Raw genomic sequence first — 15,056 nt, 5'->3', positions numbered from 1 at the left:
TTTTCATCAAGCCTTGACCAGTGTCCCTGAGCACCGAGGATGCTGAGGTCCTCAACTCCATTCAGTGTACAAAGATAATGTTGGTGCATGCTGGTAATCCTCTCTATTGTCTCCTCCTTCCTTTCTCTTCTGTCCTTCTTTCTTCCTTGCTTCATTTTTCCCTGCATACAGTGCTTTTTTTCCCCATCTTCTCATCTCTTTCATTCTTTCATCTCTTTACTTCCTGCTTATTTTCGTGGTTTTTTCGCTCCTTTCTCTTTTTTGGTCTCCCTGTTTCTCTTCCTTACATATTTTTATTTCTCTTCCCTCCTCCTTTTCCTTCTTCTTTTTTGCCTCAGACCTGCCCTATCCTTGCCTCCCCTTCTCCTCTCCTTCCATCCCTGTCTCCTCTCTTCTTTTTCCCCTTTACAAAAATAGTTTCTGCACCTCCACACCACGCTCAACACACAACATCAACATGCCCTCTGGCAAGAGCTCTCATTCCTCTTCCCTTCCACCTTCCAGCCCTCCAGATGAGTAAAAACCTTCCTGCTTTCCTCCAGCCTGTGCAAGACAGACAGACTGCCCCTCCACCTCCCTCCTCCCCTGCCCTGCCCTTCCTGAAGAAGACCACACTGTGCGGCCTCCAGGCCTCTCAAGGACCCAGCAAATAACAGAGCAAGGCAATCATGCAGCAGGGAACAGCTCTGCTACATCACAAAAGAACCCACCACCCTCTGAAACACAGCCCCAAGCCCCAGGGACTTAGACATCCATGCAAACAGCCTCCAAAGAGTCCAAACAACAGACGGGGCAGGGGGGGCTGTCTTTCTTTAGAGAAATCAAACCCATCACAGACCACCACGACAATCCACCAAGAAACCTGAAACAGCAGCGGGCAACCACAACTCCTGAGCACTCTTCATGTATCTATTCTTCCAGTCTCAGTTTCCACCTGCACGTTGAATGACAAGCTCTTGCTTTCCCATTCTGGCAGGCATGCACTGCCAGAACAACACAGGGCATTAGTTCCCATGGAATACCTCTCACTCATTACCAGCAGCCATGCATCATAAAGCCAAACAAAAGCCATGAAGCGAACACCACCACATTTTCACTGAGATCATCCCCTTGCCTCCACAAAACGCACTGTGGTCCCTCCTCCATCCGTCCACATTGCAGCAAAGGAACAAGAGCGGACACTGATGCTATGCTGGTCCAAACCTACAGGCATTACAATCCCGGCAACATTCCGTTGATCCAACATGGAGATACGACGACTAAACAGGAATGCTAAACAGGAATGGTTAGGTATGAGCGACTTACCTGTAGCACCACTGGTTGCTTCTTCAGAAAAGAAACATTTTCAGGACAGAAGAATTGCTTTTAAGGGACATTTCCCCTCAACATTACCAGAGACTTCTGGGGTTGCCGGACAGAAAAAAAAACGATGACATTCTGCCAGACTTTTGAAACCATTGTACAGTTCACTCCTTGAGCTCTGACAGGTTTGGTGTCCTGACCACTTCACAGGGGAGGCTGTTCCAGTGAATGACCACCCTCTCAGTGAAGAACCTTTTCCTAACATCCAAACTTCCCCTGACGCAGCTTCCTACCATTTCCTTCTGTCCTATCAATGGTCACCAGAGAGAGGAGGAGATCAGCACCTCCCCCTTGGCTGCACCCCTGGAGAACATTGTAGACTGCGATGAGGTCACCCCTCAGCCTTCTCTTCTACAAGCTCAACAAGCCAAGTAACCTCAGACCCTCCTCATAAGTCTTGCCCCTCAAGACCTTTCACCATCTTGCTCACCCTACCATGGACACGCTATCATAGTTCGATCTCCTTCTTATATTGAGGCACACACAACTGCACACAGTACTCGAGGAGGGGTCGCACCAGTGCAGTGCAGAGTGGGACAATCACCTCCCTTGAACAGCTAGCAATGCTCTGTTTGATGCACCCCTGGATACGGTTGGCCCTTCTGGCTGCCAGGACACACTGCTGACTCCTTTTCAACTGGCCATCAACCCAAAACCCCAGATGGCTTTCCACAGGGCTGCTCTCCAGCCTCTCAATCCCCAGTTTCTATTCGGGGATTACCCCAGGATTACCCCGCCACAGGTGCAGAATCCAGCATTTGCTCTTGTTAAATTTCATATGGCTGGTGATTGCCCAGCGCTCTAGTCTATCCAGATCTCTCTGAAAGGCCTCTCTACCCTCCATGCTGTCCACTGCTCCTCCTAATTTAGTAGCATTGGACAACTTAATGTACATTCAACTCCTACATACAGATCATTTCTAGAAACAAAAAAGAGCCCTGGCCCTAAAATTGAGCCCTGTGGCATCCCACTGGCGACTGGCCGCCAGCCTGATCTAACCCCATTTACTCATGTGCCTCCAGCTGCAGCAGCAAGTCTCAAACATGTTCAGAGTTGGCTGGGAGTTTATCATTCCCCCAGTCACAGCCTTCCAACACAGGGCTCCGCCGGTCCCAGGGCCCATCATTGGTGTTAAAGACAGAGGTGAAGGTGGCATTAAACATCTCTGCTTTGACTACATCCCAATTTGTGAGGTGACCGACCTCATCAAGTAACGGACTGACGTTCTCTCTGATCCTCCTTTTACTGTTAACATATTTTAAAAAGCCCTTTTTGTTCTCCTTCACAGTGCCGGCCAGCTTGAAATCTCATCAAGCTTTGGCCACACAACTTGCAAACAGTTGCAAACAACATCTCTGTAGTCCTCCCATGTCACCTGTCCTTGCTTCCAACGTCCATACTGCATCTCGCTGGTCCGCCTGTGTGGCTTGTCCTTGCCTCCAATGGCCATAAACTTCCTTTTTCCACTTCCATTCTAGAAGAAGATCCCTGCTCAGCCAACCCACCCTTCTCCCCCACTTGCTTGACTCCCAACGCTTTGGAATTGCCTGCTCCTGCGCTCTTAAGAGATGGCTCCTGCAAAGTGACCAGTATCCATGGACCCAAACACTTTCAAAAGCAGATTCCCAGGGGACCTCACTGACCTCCTGATCTCCTTCAGCAGCCCCAAGTCTGCTCTCCCCACATCCAGGGCCAAAGTTTTGCTGGCAGTTCTCCTCCTGTGGCCAACAACTTGAAACTCAACTACTTCACGGTCACCGTGACCAAGACAGCCACCAATCACCACTTTACGCACGACTACTTCTCTGCGTACAAACAACAAAGCCAGGAGGGCACCTTTTCTGGGCAGCTCCCTTAGTACCTACACCAAGAAGTTATCTTCAACATGCTGCAGGAATTTCCTGCACCTGCTTGTGTCTGCTGCATGATATTCCCAGCTGACCGCTGGGATGTTAAAATCACACAAAAGGACACGGGCAGCTGATCTAGGGATAGCCCTTAATTCCTTCTGGAATAATTCATTGGTGTGGTCATCCTGGCTGGGTGGTTGATAGTGGACTCCCACAACAACATCCGCCTTAGTTGCTTTTCCCTTAATCCCTACCCAGCGGCGCTCAACCGTGTCGTCGCCAACTGCAAGCTCCATACAATCCAAGTCCTCCCTTAAACACAGCACCACCACCCCACCTCACCTGACCTGCCTATCCCTCCACAAGAGCCTATAATCATCCATCACAGCACACCCATCACAGGATCATCCCACCAGGTTTCATCAATGATGTCGTAGCTCTGGGACTGGGACAAAGCTTCTAGCTCCTCTTCTTCATTCCTCATGCTCCACGCATTTGTATAGAGATGTTTCAAATGTGTTCCACTGTACTCAGCACATTGTGGAGCACACTGAAGGATCTTGCTAGCACACCATGTCTTCTTATGACATCACCCATCGTCTTCCCAAGGATTTCAAATTCCTGCACGCAACTCTTCCCACTGCTCATGGTCACCCTTCACACCAAGAGATGGCCAGGCCCCGCTCCGGGCCACTGCCACATTCACCTCTAGGACATGACACCATTACATTTCCAAACTCAAGGCTCAGTCCGACTTCATATTATAGACCCGTCCCATCAATGAGAGCATCACAAAAACACACACACACCGTGTCCAGCAGACTCACTGCAGCTGATCCTTCACGTTTGGCAATGCTTCAGCTATCTCAGGTGGAAATGTTACACGCTGGAGAGCAGTACGCTTTCTAAAAGTGATGGCAGGGCAGCTCCAATGGCAATGGCATTGGTTTCGTGCTGCGAGAGAACAACCCAAATTTCTATGAGCACAGAACTCTAATGGATGATATATACTGCACAGGACAATTTGATATGGGTTTGGGTTTTTTGTTTGTTTTGGTGGGTTTTGTTATTTGGGGGTTTTAAATAACATTAAAAATGTCTGAAGATTTTGCATGTTGTGCCTGCTGGTACAAATACTGAAAGAACATCAAAACAGGCCAGCGTACATCATGCCACTTCTCTGGCAAGGAATACAAGTCTACTTTTCTGTCTCCTTTATCAAATTTTTCTCTAAATGACCACACCATGCTTGACAGGAAGCTTGACATGAAGCACTGACACGCCCTCTGGCAAGAGCTCTCATTCCTCTTCCCTGGAAGGAACACCCTTCATGCTTTCCTCCAGTCTATGAAAGATGGACAGACAGACGGCCCCTGCCCCTTCCCTTCATGAAGAAGACCACACTCTACGAGTGCCACTCCAAGTGCCCCAGGTACTTGGACATCCATGCAAACAGCCTCAAAGACGCCAAGCAATGCAGAGGAGTCTTTCCTTTGGAAACTCAAACCCATCACAGACGGTATGACAATCCTCCAAGAAGGCTGAAAAGGCACCAAGCAACTACAGCTCCACTGCAGAGAGAGCGCACTCTTCATATACCTTGATGAAGTGCTATGTCAAGAGCTATGAAGATGCTGAACGTCAGGCTCTTGCTTTCCCGTTCTGGCAGGCATGGACTGTCAGAATAACACACCAAGAACCTTCTTACCCAAGGGATTTAGCCCCCTTGGAATACCTCCCCACCATTACCACGATCCGCATGCCACATAGCAAAACAAAAGCCATGAAGGAAACACCACAACATTTTTTAATGGGAACATCTCCTCGATGACCAACACATCCAGTCAAAGAAATGCATTGGGGTCCCTCCTCCATCTGTCCTTGCTGCTGCCTGCTCACGCTGTGCCTGGAGAGCAGGCAGTGCTGCTGTGCTGGTCCAAACCTACAGGCATTACAATCCAGGCAACATTCGGTTGATCCAACATAAAGATGCCACAACCAGACAGGAACAAAAGTACATCTGTCTCGCAAACACATCCACTTTATGTCTGAAATGACTTACCTGTAGCATCACTGGTTGCTTCTTCAGAATAAGAAATATTTTCAAGACAGGAGAACTGGTTTTCAAGGATAAAAAGTGCTTCTGGGGAAGCTGGGCAGAAAAAATTACTCAGGTTCTGTAAAAACTGGAGAGTGCATAGTGCCCTTGATGCATCACAGGGGAAGTACAAAGGAGACTTGAAAGCTGAGGACACTTTTTTAACGTCAAATTTGGCTCCAGAGAGTGGAAAAGCCATCCCCCACAACGGCGGGAAAGCACCCAACACCTGCCACCTGACAGCTGCCAAAATTCAGCAGCCTGCATCTCATCCACTGTTACCAACACATTGACAATGAGAGACAAGGCAAAACCAAAAGGGTGGGAGGTTTTGGTGAGAGGAGAGAAGAAAACCAAAGCGATGCTGTTCCGCTGTACTGAAATGCAAGGTTTGCCAACATCTTGAATACAGAGAGTACTCCCTCCCCTGCCTCGCAAGAGTAAGAGCACAGAGGTAACCAAAGAGAGTTTCAGAGAGGGCTGGCAGCATGATCCAAGCATGGAAAAGCTTCTGTGTGACCAGCAACAGCCCACGTCAAAACCAAGTGATTAAATCACGCGTGGTAGATGTCTTCACAAGCAGAAATACTACAAAGAACAACAGCACCCTGAGATATGCCGAACTTCTGGAGGTCCTGAGAGGATCGCGGGAAAGTAGCCCCGTGCGCTGGGCCTCTTCTCAAGGTTTTCTACTGGCATGCTCTATCCCACACCATGGGAAATGGCATCTCCACAGCTAAGCTGACATTCTCCACTTCTTCCCCAATGACACAGGCCATGTTCTACCCAGCACCTCCATTTCCATCAGACAAGACTGTCCCCCGCTCAGAGTCACCCTCTCCATGACACATGCCCAGGCCCTCCTCGCTGCCACTTGCCGGAATGCTGTCACAAGACCCAGACACTGCTCCAACACAATAGCATGCTCCAGCTCCAAACTCTGTTCTAAGCATGACCCAGGCCTTTGCACATCCTCACCTTCCCACACGATTCGAACAAAGAACATATGGAGGGCTGCAAAGCCACACACTGTCTGGCAGAATCCTCCCAGATGCATGAACTTCACCCTGAATCCTTTTGCCTTTTCAGGAATCTCAAATGGAAACACCACAGAGCTGCACATTAGCGCTTTAAAAGATTCTTTGATTAGAGCTGTGGCAGCTCTGGTCCCAGTCCACAAGCAATTTCTTCTTGGAGAGAACCACACCAAACGCTGAAGCAAAGGGCACGCACAGTATCAGTTGGGTGGGAGAATTTGTACCATAGAACACCTGAGCTGGGCTACTGTGCGGGGCTTGGCATGTACATGCACCTAGCAGAATGAGTTAACACTGACAAGAGGACACAGCATCTCTACTGAGGCCACCTGTGCAAGTGCACAAGCAGGAGAAGTCGGGCGCCCAAAGGTCACACCCTCCTCCTTACCTCCCCTGACAAATCCTGCCTGAGGAGGATCAAGAAACCATCATGGCAACATCAATGGCTGCGGAAACTCCTGCAGATGCCCACCACAACATAAGGACAGCAGGATGAAGCTCTACCCACCCACACCACCTCTCCCAAAACAGCAGTGAAGATGTTCATCAGACAGTATTCCACAGTCTGCATGTCACCCCTTCTTACCAACACATCGCCTACGTCAGGAACACAGCAACACAATGGACGACATATTCATAACCTCAGACAACACTGTGGGCATTTCAATAAAACACACTATCTCAAGATCCAGGCGGCCTCCAAATCCAGACGCTTGCAGCCTGCAAAAGGAGCCAGGGCAAGAACACTCCATGCCCATCCTCCCTTCAGGCGGTCCTCTAGGCAGCCTCCATTCCCCACTCCCAGACACGTGTTCTCAAGACAAGCACATCATCTCCCATGCTTGTCTTCTTGGGACATGGCCCACGGTCTCTCCAAGGACTTCCAGTTCCCACAGACAACTCTTCCCACTGATCAAGGTCACCCTTCACATCAGGTAAGGGCCAGGCGACTGCCACATTCACCTCTGCGACAGGCCCGTTTCCTTTCCTACGTCAAGGCTCAATCTGACTTTTCTTACCCTTCCCAGCAACGAGAGCACCACAAAAAACACACAGAGGTATCACATACACAGTGTCCCCCAGACTCGCTGCACCTGAGCCTTCACATCTGACAAAGCTTCAGCTGTCTCAGATGGAAATGTGGCACGCCTGGGAGCAAGACTCTTTCTGAAGGTGATGCCACGACAGCTCTAAACAGCAATGGAATTGATTGCATACTCTGAGGGAAAAACCAAAATGTTGATGAGCACAGCACCGCAAGGGATGATACCAAGTGTGTCGGAGAAGTTGACTGGGTTTTGTTAGGGAGGGGCAGTTACCTGGTTTTGAGTTTTGGGGGTTTGATTGTTTGTTTTCAATAAAAAGAAGATTTCCATGACTTTTGAAATGATGTGGCTGTTGACACAAACATTGAAAGGGCATCAAAACAGGCCAGCATATTTCACGCTACTTCTCTGGTCAGGAACATCAATCCACAACCTGGGAGACAGGGGGAGCATGAAAAGAAAAAGAAATTTCCTGTTTCTAACATGTGCCTTGGCTTGCACTCCTCTGCCCTAGCACTATTCCACCAAGTACAATGTACATGGAAAAAGACCATAGGAAAAGTCCACATTGACTTCCCTACTTTCACAATAAACCTGTCAAGCAAGTAAAAATAGGGAGATTATGCCAGGGTGTAAAGTCTTGGTTATCAGCTTGAATCACTTCTCTTGCAGAGAAGAATCAAAGAGGAGGAGGACAGAGTTCTCATCAGGAAACCACATCTGATACACACACCAGCCACAGTCAGTAAAAATAGTAAGCAATAAAAAAAATTAAAAAAAAAAAAAAAAAAGTTCTCAAGGCCAGGTCAGATGGGGCTTTGAGCAACCTGCTCTAGTGATGGCCCACGGCAGGGGAGGTGGAACTGGATTAGCTCCACTCAGCTTCCAGACATAACATCGGTGCGTTCTGGTAATCTCCTGTATGATTTAGTCCTTTCTTTCTCTTCTTTCTCATCTTCCTTTATTTCTTCCTTGCATCATTTCTTCCTTGCTTGCTTATTTCTTTCTCTTTCCTTCTTTCTTTTTCTCCCTACCCTCCTTTCTTTGTAAAGTGATAGCGTCGGTGCATGCTAGGAAACTCATTTATCATGTCTTCCTTTCTTTATCTTCTTTCTCTCTATTGTTTGCTTCATACTTCATTTTGCTTTCTCTCTGTTGTTCCCTCCCTCCTCCTCTTCTCTATCCCCTTACTTCTCCTTTCTTATCCCTGTCCTCTTCTCCACTTTACCAGCATGTTTTCCATATGACTACACAGCACCTGCCATGGAGCACGGCCTCAGCTCTTTCCTCTTCCTCACCGCTTCTCATCAATCCTGACACAGCATCCCAGACTACCAAGGATGCCGAGGTCCTCAACTCCAGCAACCATGAAGATATGTCGGTGCATGCTGGTAATCTCCTTTATCATCTCTTCCTTCCTTCTTTTTCCTTCCTCATTTCTTTCTCCTTTGCTTCTGCTTTCCTTGCACAGATTCCTTCATTTCCTGCTTCCTTTCTTGTTCTTTCCTTCTTCCTTTCCCTTTGGCACTCCCTTTCTCTTCAGTACTCTCTTCCTTTCTCTTCCTTTTCTCCTTTCATTTTCCTCTTTTTTTTCCCTTCCTCTTCCTTATTCTTTCCAGGTCTGTGCTGCCCTATCCTTGCCTCTCATTCTCATCTCTTTCCATCCTTGTCCCTTCTCTTCTTTTTCCCCTTTACCAAAATATTTTCCACATGACTACACAACACTTGCCTGAAGTACAGACATGCCCTTTGGCAAGAGTTCTCATTTGCCTTCCATGCCTCCGGATGGGGAACAAACTTCTAGCTTTTCTCCAGCGTATGCAAGACAGACAGACTGCACCTGCACCTCCTCTTTCCCTTCCCTTCCAGAAGAAGATGACACTCTTCAGTATTCCGTCCACTCGAGGACCCGGCAAATAAGAGAGCAAGGCAATTATATGGCAAACAACCCTTCTGCTACATCAGAAAAGAACCCATCACCCTCAGAAACCCAGCCAAGCCCCAAGTACTTCGACATCTGTGTAAGCAGGCTCCAATGACTCTAAACAACACAAGGGACTCTTTCCTCTGGGAAGTCTAATGCATCAGAGACCAGTAGAACAATCCTCCACAAAGGCTAAAACGGCATCGGGGAACCACAGCTCCTGAGCACTCTTCATGTATATTGATGAAGAGCTGTTCTTCTGACCTCATTTTCCACCTGCACAATCAATGTCAAGCTCTTGCTTTCTTTTCAGGCATGCATGCACTGCCAGAATAACACACCAAGAACCTCAGTACCCATGAGCAGTATTCCCCACAGAATACATCTCACTCATCACCATGAGCCAAACAAAATCCACAAAGGAAACACCACAACATGTTCATTGACAACATTCCCTCAACACCCAAGACATCCACTGTGTGAAATGCATTGGGGTCCCTCCTCCATCCGTGCTTGCTGCCACCAGCTCACAGCAAGCTGTGCCTGGAAGCAGCAGGAAAGGAACAAGAGCAGGCAGTGGTGCTTTGCTGGTCCAAACCTACAGGCATTACAATCCAGGCAACATTTGGTCGATCCAACATGAAGACACCATGCCAGAGAAGGAACAAAAGTACATCTGTTTCTCAAACACATCTTCTTCAGGTGTCATTGACTTACCTGTAGCATCACGGGTTGCTTCTTCAGAATAAGAAACATTTTCAGGACAGGAGAATTGGCTTAAGGCACATTTTCACTTAACACTATCAGATATTTCTGGGGAACCTGAACAGAAAAAAAATTACTTATGTTCTACAAGACCCTCAAAATCACTGGACAGTGCACAGCGCTCCCTTACGCACTTCTATCACAGGGGAAGCAGAAGGAAGACCTGAAAGCTAAGGACATCCTTTCAGCATCAACCTTAGCTCAGGAGAGTGGAAATGCCATCTCCCACACTGAGGGCAAACAGCCCAAAGCTCTGCAACCAGAGACATGCAAAAATTGTACTGTCTGCCTCTCATCCACTGTTACCAACACATTCTCAATGTGCAGGAAGAAAAACCAAAAGGGTGGGAATTTTTGCTGAGAGAAGAAAACAAAACCAAACCATTCCACTCTATTGAAATGCAAGATTTGCCAACTTCTTGGAGACCACTCCTTCCCCTCCCTAAGAAGGGAGATGAGCAGAGAGATGACTGAGGAGAGCTTTCAAGAAGGCAGATAAAAGTGACCCAAATTTCAAAAACCTTCTGGCTGACCAACACCGTGCCACATTCAAGGAGCAAATTATTAAAAGAGCCTATGGCAGATGTCGTCACATCACACAGGAATGCCACAGAGGACAAAAGGGTGTGAGGGTGTGCAGAACTTCTGGAGGTCCTGAGAGGATCCCGCAGACCAAGCAGCTCTGTGTCAGGCCTCTTCTCAAGGTCTTCTACTGGCATCCTCTGTGACACACCATGGCAAATGAGATCTCCAGCTAAGCGGACATTCTCCAGTCCTTCCCCAATGACACAGACAGTGTTCTACCCAGCATCTCCATTTCCCTCTGGCAAGATTCTTCCCCCCTCAAAGTCATCCTCTCAGTGACACTCGCCTGGGCACTACTGCATGCTACTAGGAGCACCACTGCCACAATACCCAGACATTGCTCCACCACAATAACATGCTCCAGCTCTAAAAAACACTCTGGGCATGACCCAGGCCTTTCCACATCCTCACCTTCTCTTGTGATCAGCACAAAGAACATACAAGGGCATGCAAAGCCACTCACGGTCTGGCAGGCTCTTCCCAGGTGAATGAACCTCACCATGAAAGCTCTGTGTCTTCTCAGCAGTTTCAGACAGAAACACCACAGAGCTGCACTGTAGAGTTCTTAAAGATTCTGTGGTTAGAGCTGTGACAGCTCTGATCCCAAGCCGCACCTATTTTAGTCTTCAGGAGAACCAAAGCGCCAGCGCATGCACAATATCAACTGAGTGGCAGAATTTCTACCACAGAAAACCAGAGCTGGGCTGCTGTGCCGGGACTGTCATGTACATCCACATATCAGAATGAGCCACGTGTAATGATACAACATCTCTACTGAGGTCAACAGTGCAAGTTCACAAGTAGGGGAAGTCAGGAGCACAAAGATAATACCCACCTCCCTATGTGCCCTTAAAAGTCCTGCCTGATGAGGAGCAAGGATCCATCATTGCAAGATCAAGAGCTGTGGAAAGCTGCTATAGATGCCCAGCACTACACAAGGCCAGCATATTGAAGCGCTACCCTCCCACAACACCTTTCCCAAAGCAAGAGAGAAAATGGTCATCAGACATATCCTGCAGTTAGCATGTCACTCCCTCTTTACCAACTCGTCACCTACGTCAGACAAGCAGCAGCATAAGGGACTGTCTCAGGTGCAGGATATTCAAAATCTCAGAAGACACTGTGGGCCATTGAAATACCACACACTATCTCAGGATCCAGAAGGCCTCCAAATCCAGACCCTTGGAAGTCTGGAAATAGATCCTGTAAAACAACACTCCATGGTCATTCTGTCTCATGCTTTCCTCTAGCCATTCTCCATTCCCCACTCTGATGTGCTTGTGTTAAGACAAGCACATCATCTCCCATGCTTGTCTTCTTATGACACAGTCCATGGTCTTGCCAAGGATTTCCAGCTCCCGCAGACAATTCTTCTCACTGCTCACAATACCCCTTCACACCAAGAGATGCCCAGTCCCTACACAGTGCCCCTGCCACAGTCACCTCTGCGACATGCCACTGTTTCATTGCCCAGACCAAGGCTCAATCTGACTTTTACAGACCCTTCCCTTCAATGAGAGCACCACAAAAACCCCCACAGAGGTATCACATTACCGCAAAACAAGAGCGGGGAGGTGGGGGGGGGCGGGGTGGAGGGCTCCGGCAAGGACGCGAAGGCAGCTGCAAAGGCGCCATTCAGATCCTTAAGCACCCGCCAAGCACCCACCGCCCGCACGCCCACGGGCGGCGAGCCCGGCTCCCACCAGCGCCTGCCCAGGGCGCGGACGACAAGGGGGCGTCGGGCCAAGGGGCGTCGGGAGAGGAAGAAGGGGCGAGGAAGGGGCGAGGAAGGGAGGGCCACTGACCGTGTCCAGCAGAGCGGGCGGCTCCGGCTGCGTCTCCTTCGCCGCGGGGCCGGGCGGCGGCGGCGGGAAGTTGGGGCTGAAAACCATCAGGTCGCTCTTGCCCGCGCCGTCCGCCACGCACAGGCTCCGGCTCTGGCGCTGCGAGTACGACCAGCTCCCCACTTCGCTGGCGCACACCAGCGTCGCCGGCCCGGGCCCCGACAGCACGGCCGCCCGCGGCGCCCACCGCGACGCCCCGTACAGCACCACCGCCAGCAGGAACAGGCTCGACACCGCGCAGATGGCCACCACCAGCCACACGTTCGTCGCCGCCGCCGCCGCCGCCGCCGCCGCGCCGCCCTCCGCCGGCCGCAGCCCCGCCCCCGCCCCCGGCGACGACGACGACGACGACGAGCCCGCGGCCGCCAGCGCCGCCTCGGCGCCCTCCACCAGCGACACGCTCAGCGTGGCCGTGGCCGAGCGCGCCGGCTCCCCGTGGTCCCGCACCACGATCACCAGCCGCTGCCGCGGGCCGTCCGCCTCCTCCAGCGCCCGCGCCGTGCTCACCTCGCCGCTGTACAGCCCCACGCGGAACGGGCCCTTCCCCCGCGGCTCCCACAGCTCGTAGCGCAGCCACGCGTTGTAGCCCGAGTCCGCGTCCACCGCGCGGATCTTCGCCACCACCTGCCCCGCCGGCGCCCCCCACGCCGCCCACGCCCACAGCGCCCCCGAGACCGGCCCCGACGCCGCCTCGCCCGCGGCCCCGACGCCCGCACCCCCGCCCGCAAGCGGCAGCAGCGCCGGCGCGTTGTCGTTCTCGTCCACCACGAACAGCTGCACCGTGGCGTTGCCGCACAGCGGCGGCTCCCCCGCGTCCACCGCCCGCACCTCGAACTGCAGCACCTGCAGCTCCTCGTAGTCCAACGGCTGCAGCGCCCACAGCCGACCGCTCTCCGCGTCCACCGACACGTAGCTCGACGCCGGGCGACGCGCCACGCCCGACGACGCGCCCCCGACGACGCCCTCCGCCACCGAGTAGCTCACGCGACCGTTGCCCGCCTCGTCCGGGTCCCGCGCCCACAGCCGCGCCAGCTCCGCGCCCGCCGCGTTGTTCTCCCGCGCCAGCACCGTGTACACGGCCTGCGCGAACGACGGCGCGTTGTCGTTCACGTCCGACACCGGCACGCGCACCCCGCGGCTGGCGCGCAGCGGCGGCGACCCGCCGTCCTCCGCCCGCACCTCCACCTCGTACTCCGACACCCGCTCCCGGTCCAGCGCCTCCCGCAGCACCAGCGAGTACGAGCCCGCGAACGTCGCCACCAGCCCGAACGGCGACGCCGGCCACACCGCGCAGCGCACCCGCCCGTTCGCCCCCGAGTCCCGGTCCGACACGCTCAGCAGCGCCACCACCGTCCCCGCCGCCGCGTCCTCCGGCACCGGCACCGACAGCGACGTCACCCACACCTCCGGCGCGTTGTCGTTCACGTCCAGCACCTCCAGCTCCACCTTGCAGTGACCCGACAAAGGCGGCGTCCCCTTATCTCTTGCTTCAACACGAAAATGAAATATACTGACTTCTTCGAAGTCCAGGGAACCCGTGAGACGGATCTCTCCCGTCTTCGGGTTGACTGTAATCACATCCCTTCCACTCAGCGGAATGAAGTTGGTCGCCGAGTAAGTCAACTCACTGTTAATTCCCTCGTCCGGATCCGTGGCGTTCACCCGCGCCACCAGCGTCCCCTCCGCAGCGCTCTCCGGCAGCTGCACTTTATACACCGACTGGTTGAACTGGGGCGCGTTGTCGTTCACGTCCAGCACCGAGATCACCAGCTCCACCGTGCCCGTCAGCGGCGGACGGCCCCCGTCACTCGCCGTCACCACCAAACGGTGCACAGGCATCGTCTCGCGGTCCAGAGCTTTCGTTAAAACAAGATCGGGTACAATATTTCGTTCATTTGGCGTTTCCAAATCCAGAGAGAAGTGCTCGCTGGGGCTGAGCGTATAGGAGAGCTGCGCGTTGGCTCCGACATCGGCATCCGACGCGCCCTCCAGCGGGAACCGAGACCCGGGAGGGGAGTTCTCCGATAAACTGAGGTTTTTGCGTGCGGCGGGGAAGAGCGGGGCGTTGTCGTTGATGTCGGCGACCTCCAGCTCCACGTGGAAGACGCGCAGCGGCCGCTCCACCAGCACCTCCAGGCGCAGGGCGCACGGCGCGCTCTTCCCGCACAGCTCCTCCCGGTCCAGCCGCGAGCTCACCACCAGCGCCCCGCTCGCCCCGCTCACCTCCACGCTCGCCCGACGGCCCTGCGCCACCAGCCGCAGCCGCCGCGCCTCCGCCTCGCCCGCCTCCAGGCCCAGGTCCTGCGCCAGCCGGCCCACCACCGTCCCGGCCTTCGCTTCCTCCGGCACCGAGTACCGCACCTGACCGCCGCCCAGCGCCCAGGCCGCCTGCAGCACCAGCACCCGCAACACGGGCCCCCAACACACGACCATCGCCCCCGCCGACACCCGCACGGGCCCCGCACGGCTCACCGCCGCCGCACGCACCCGCTCAACTGCCCGCCCCGAGCCGCGCCGCCCCCCCGCGCTCACGGCCGGGCTCTCC

At 52.8% G+C, this 15,056-nt stretch overlaps 1 protein-coding gene across 2 annotated transcripts in view; it reads right to left on the bottom strand.

Annotated features, from left to right (window-relative positions):
* LOC104635494 (protocadherin alpha-C2-like) overlaps window positions 1–15,056 on the bottom strand; it is a 172,756-nt gene that overhangs the window by 92,015 nt on the left and 65,685 nt on the right. The window contains exon 1 of one of the 2 annotated variants that reach the window (XM_075766122.1): window positions 12,473–14,984. The exons of the other annotated variant lie outside the window; for it this stretch is intronic. Within the exon in view, the coding sequence (XP_075622237.1) occupies window positions 12,473–14,944 (2,472 nt within the window). The 5' untranslated portion in view covers window positions 14,945–14,984. Of the gene's footprint in view, window positions 1–12,472; window positions 14,985–15,056 lie in introns of those variants that run through there. 2 annotated transcript variants of the gene reach the window in all.

This window comes from Balearica regulorum, chromosome 14, assembly GCF_011004875.1.
Source record: "Balearica regulorum gibbericeps isolate bBalReg1 chromosome 14, bBalReg1.pri, whole genome shotgun sequence".
In the NCBI taxonomy this organism is placed as follows: domain Eukaryota; kingdom Metazoa; phylum Chordata; class Aves; order Gruiformes; family Gruidae; genus Balearica; species Balearica regulorum.
This window is presented reverse-complemented; position numbering and strand designations above follow the sequence as displayed.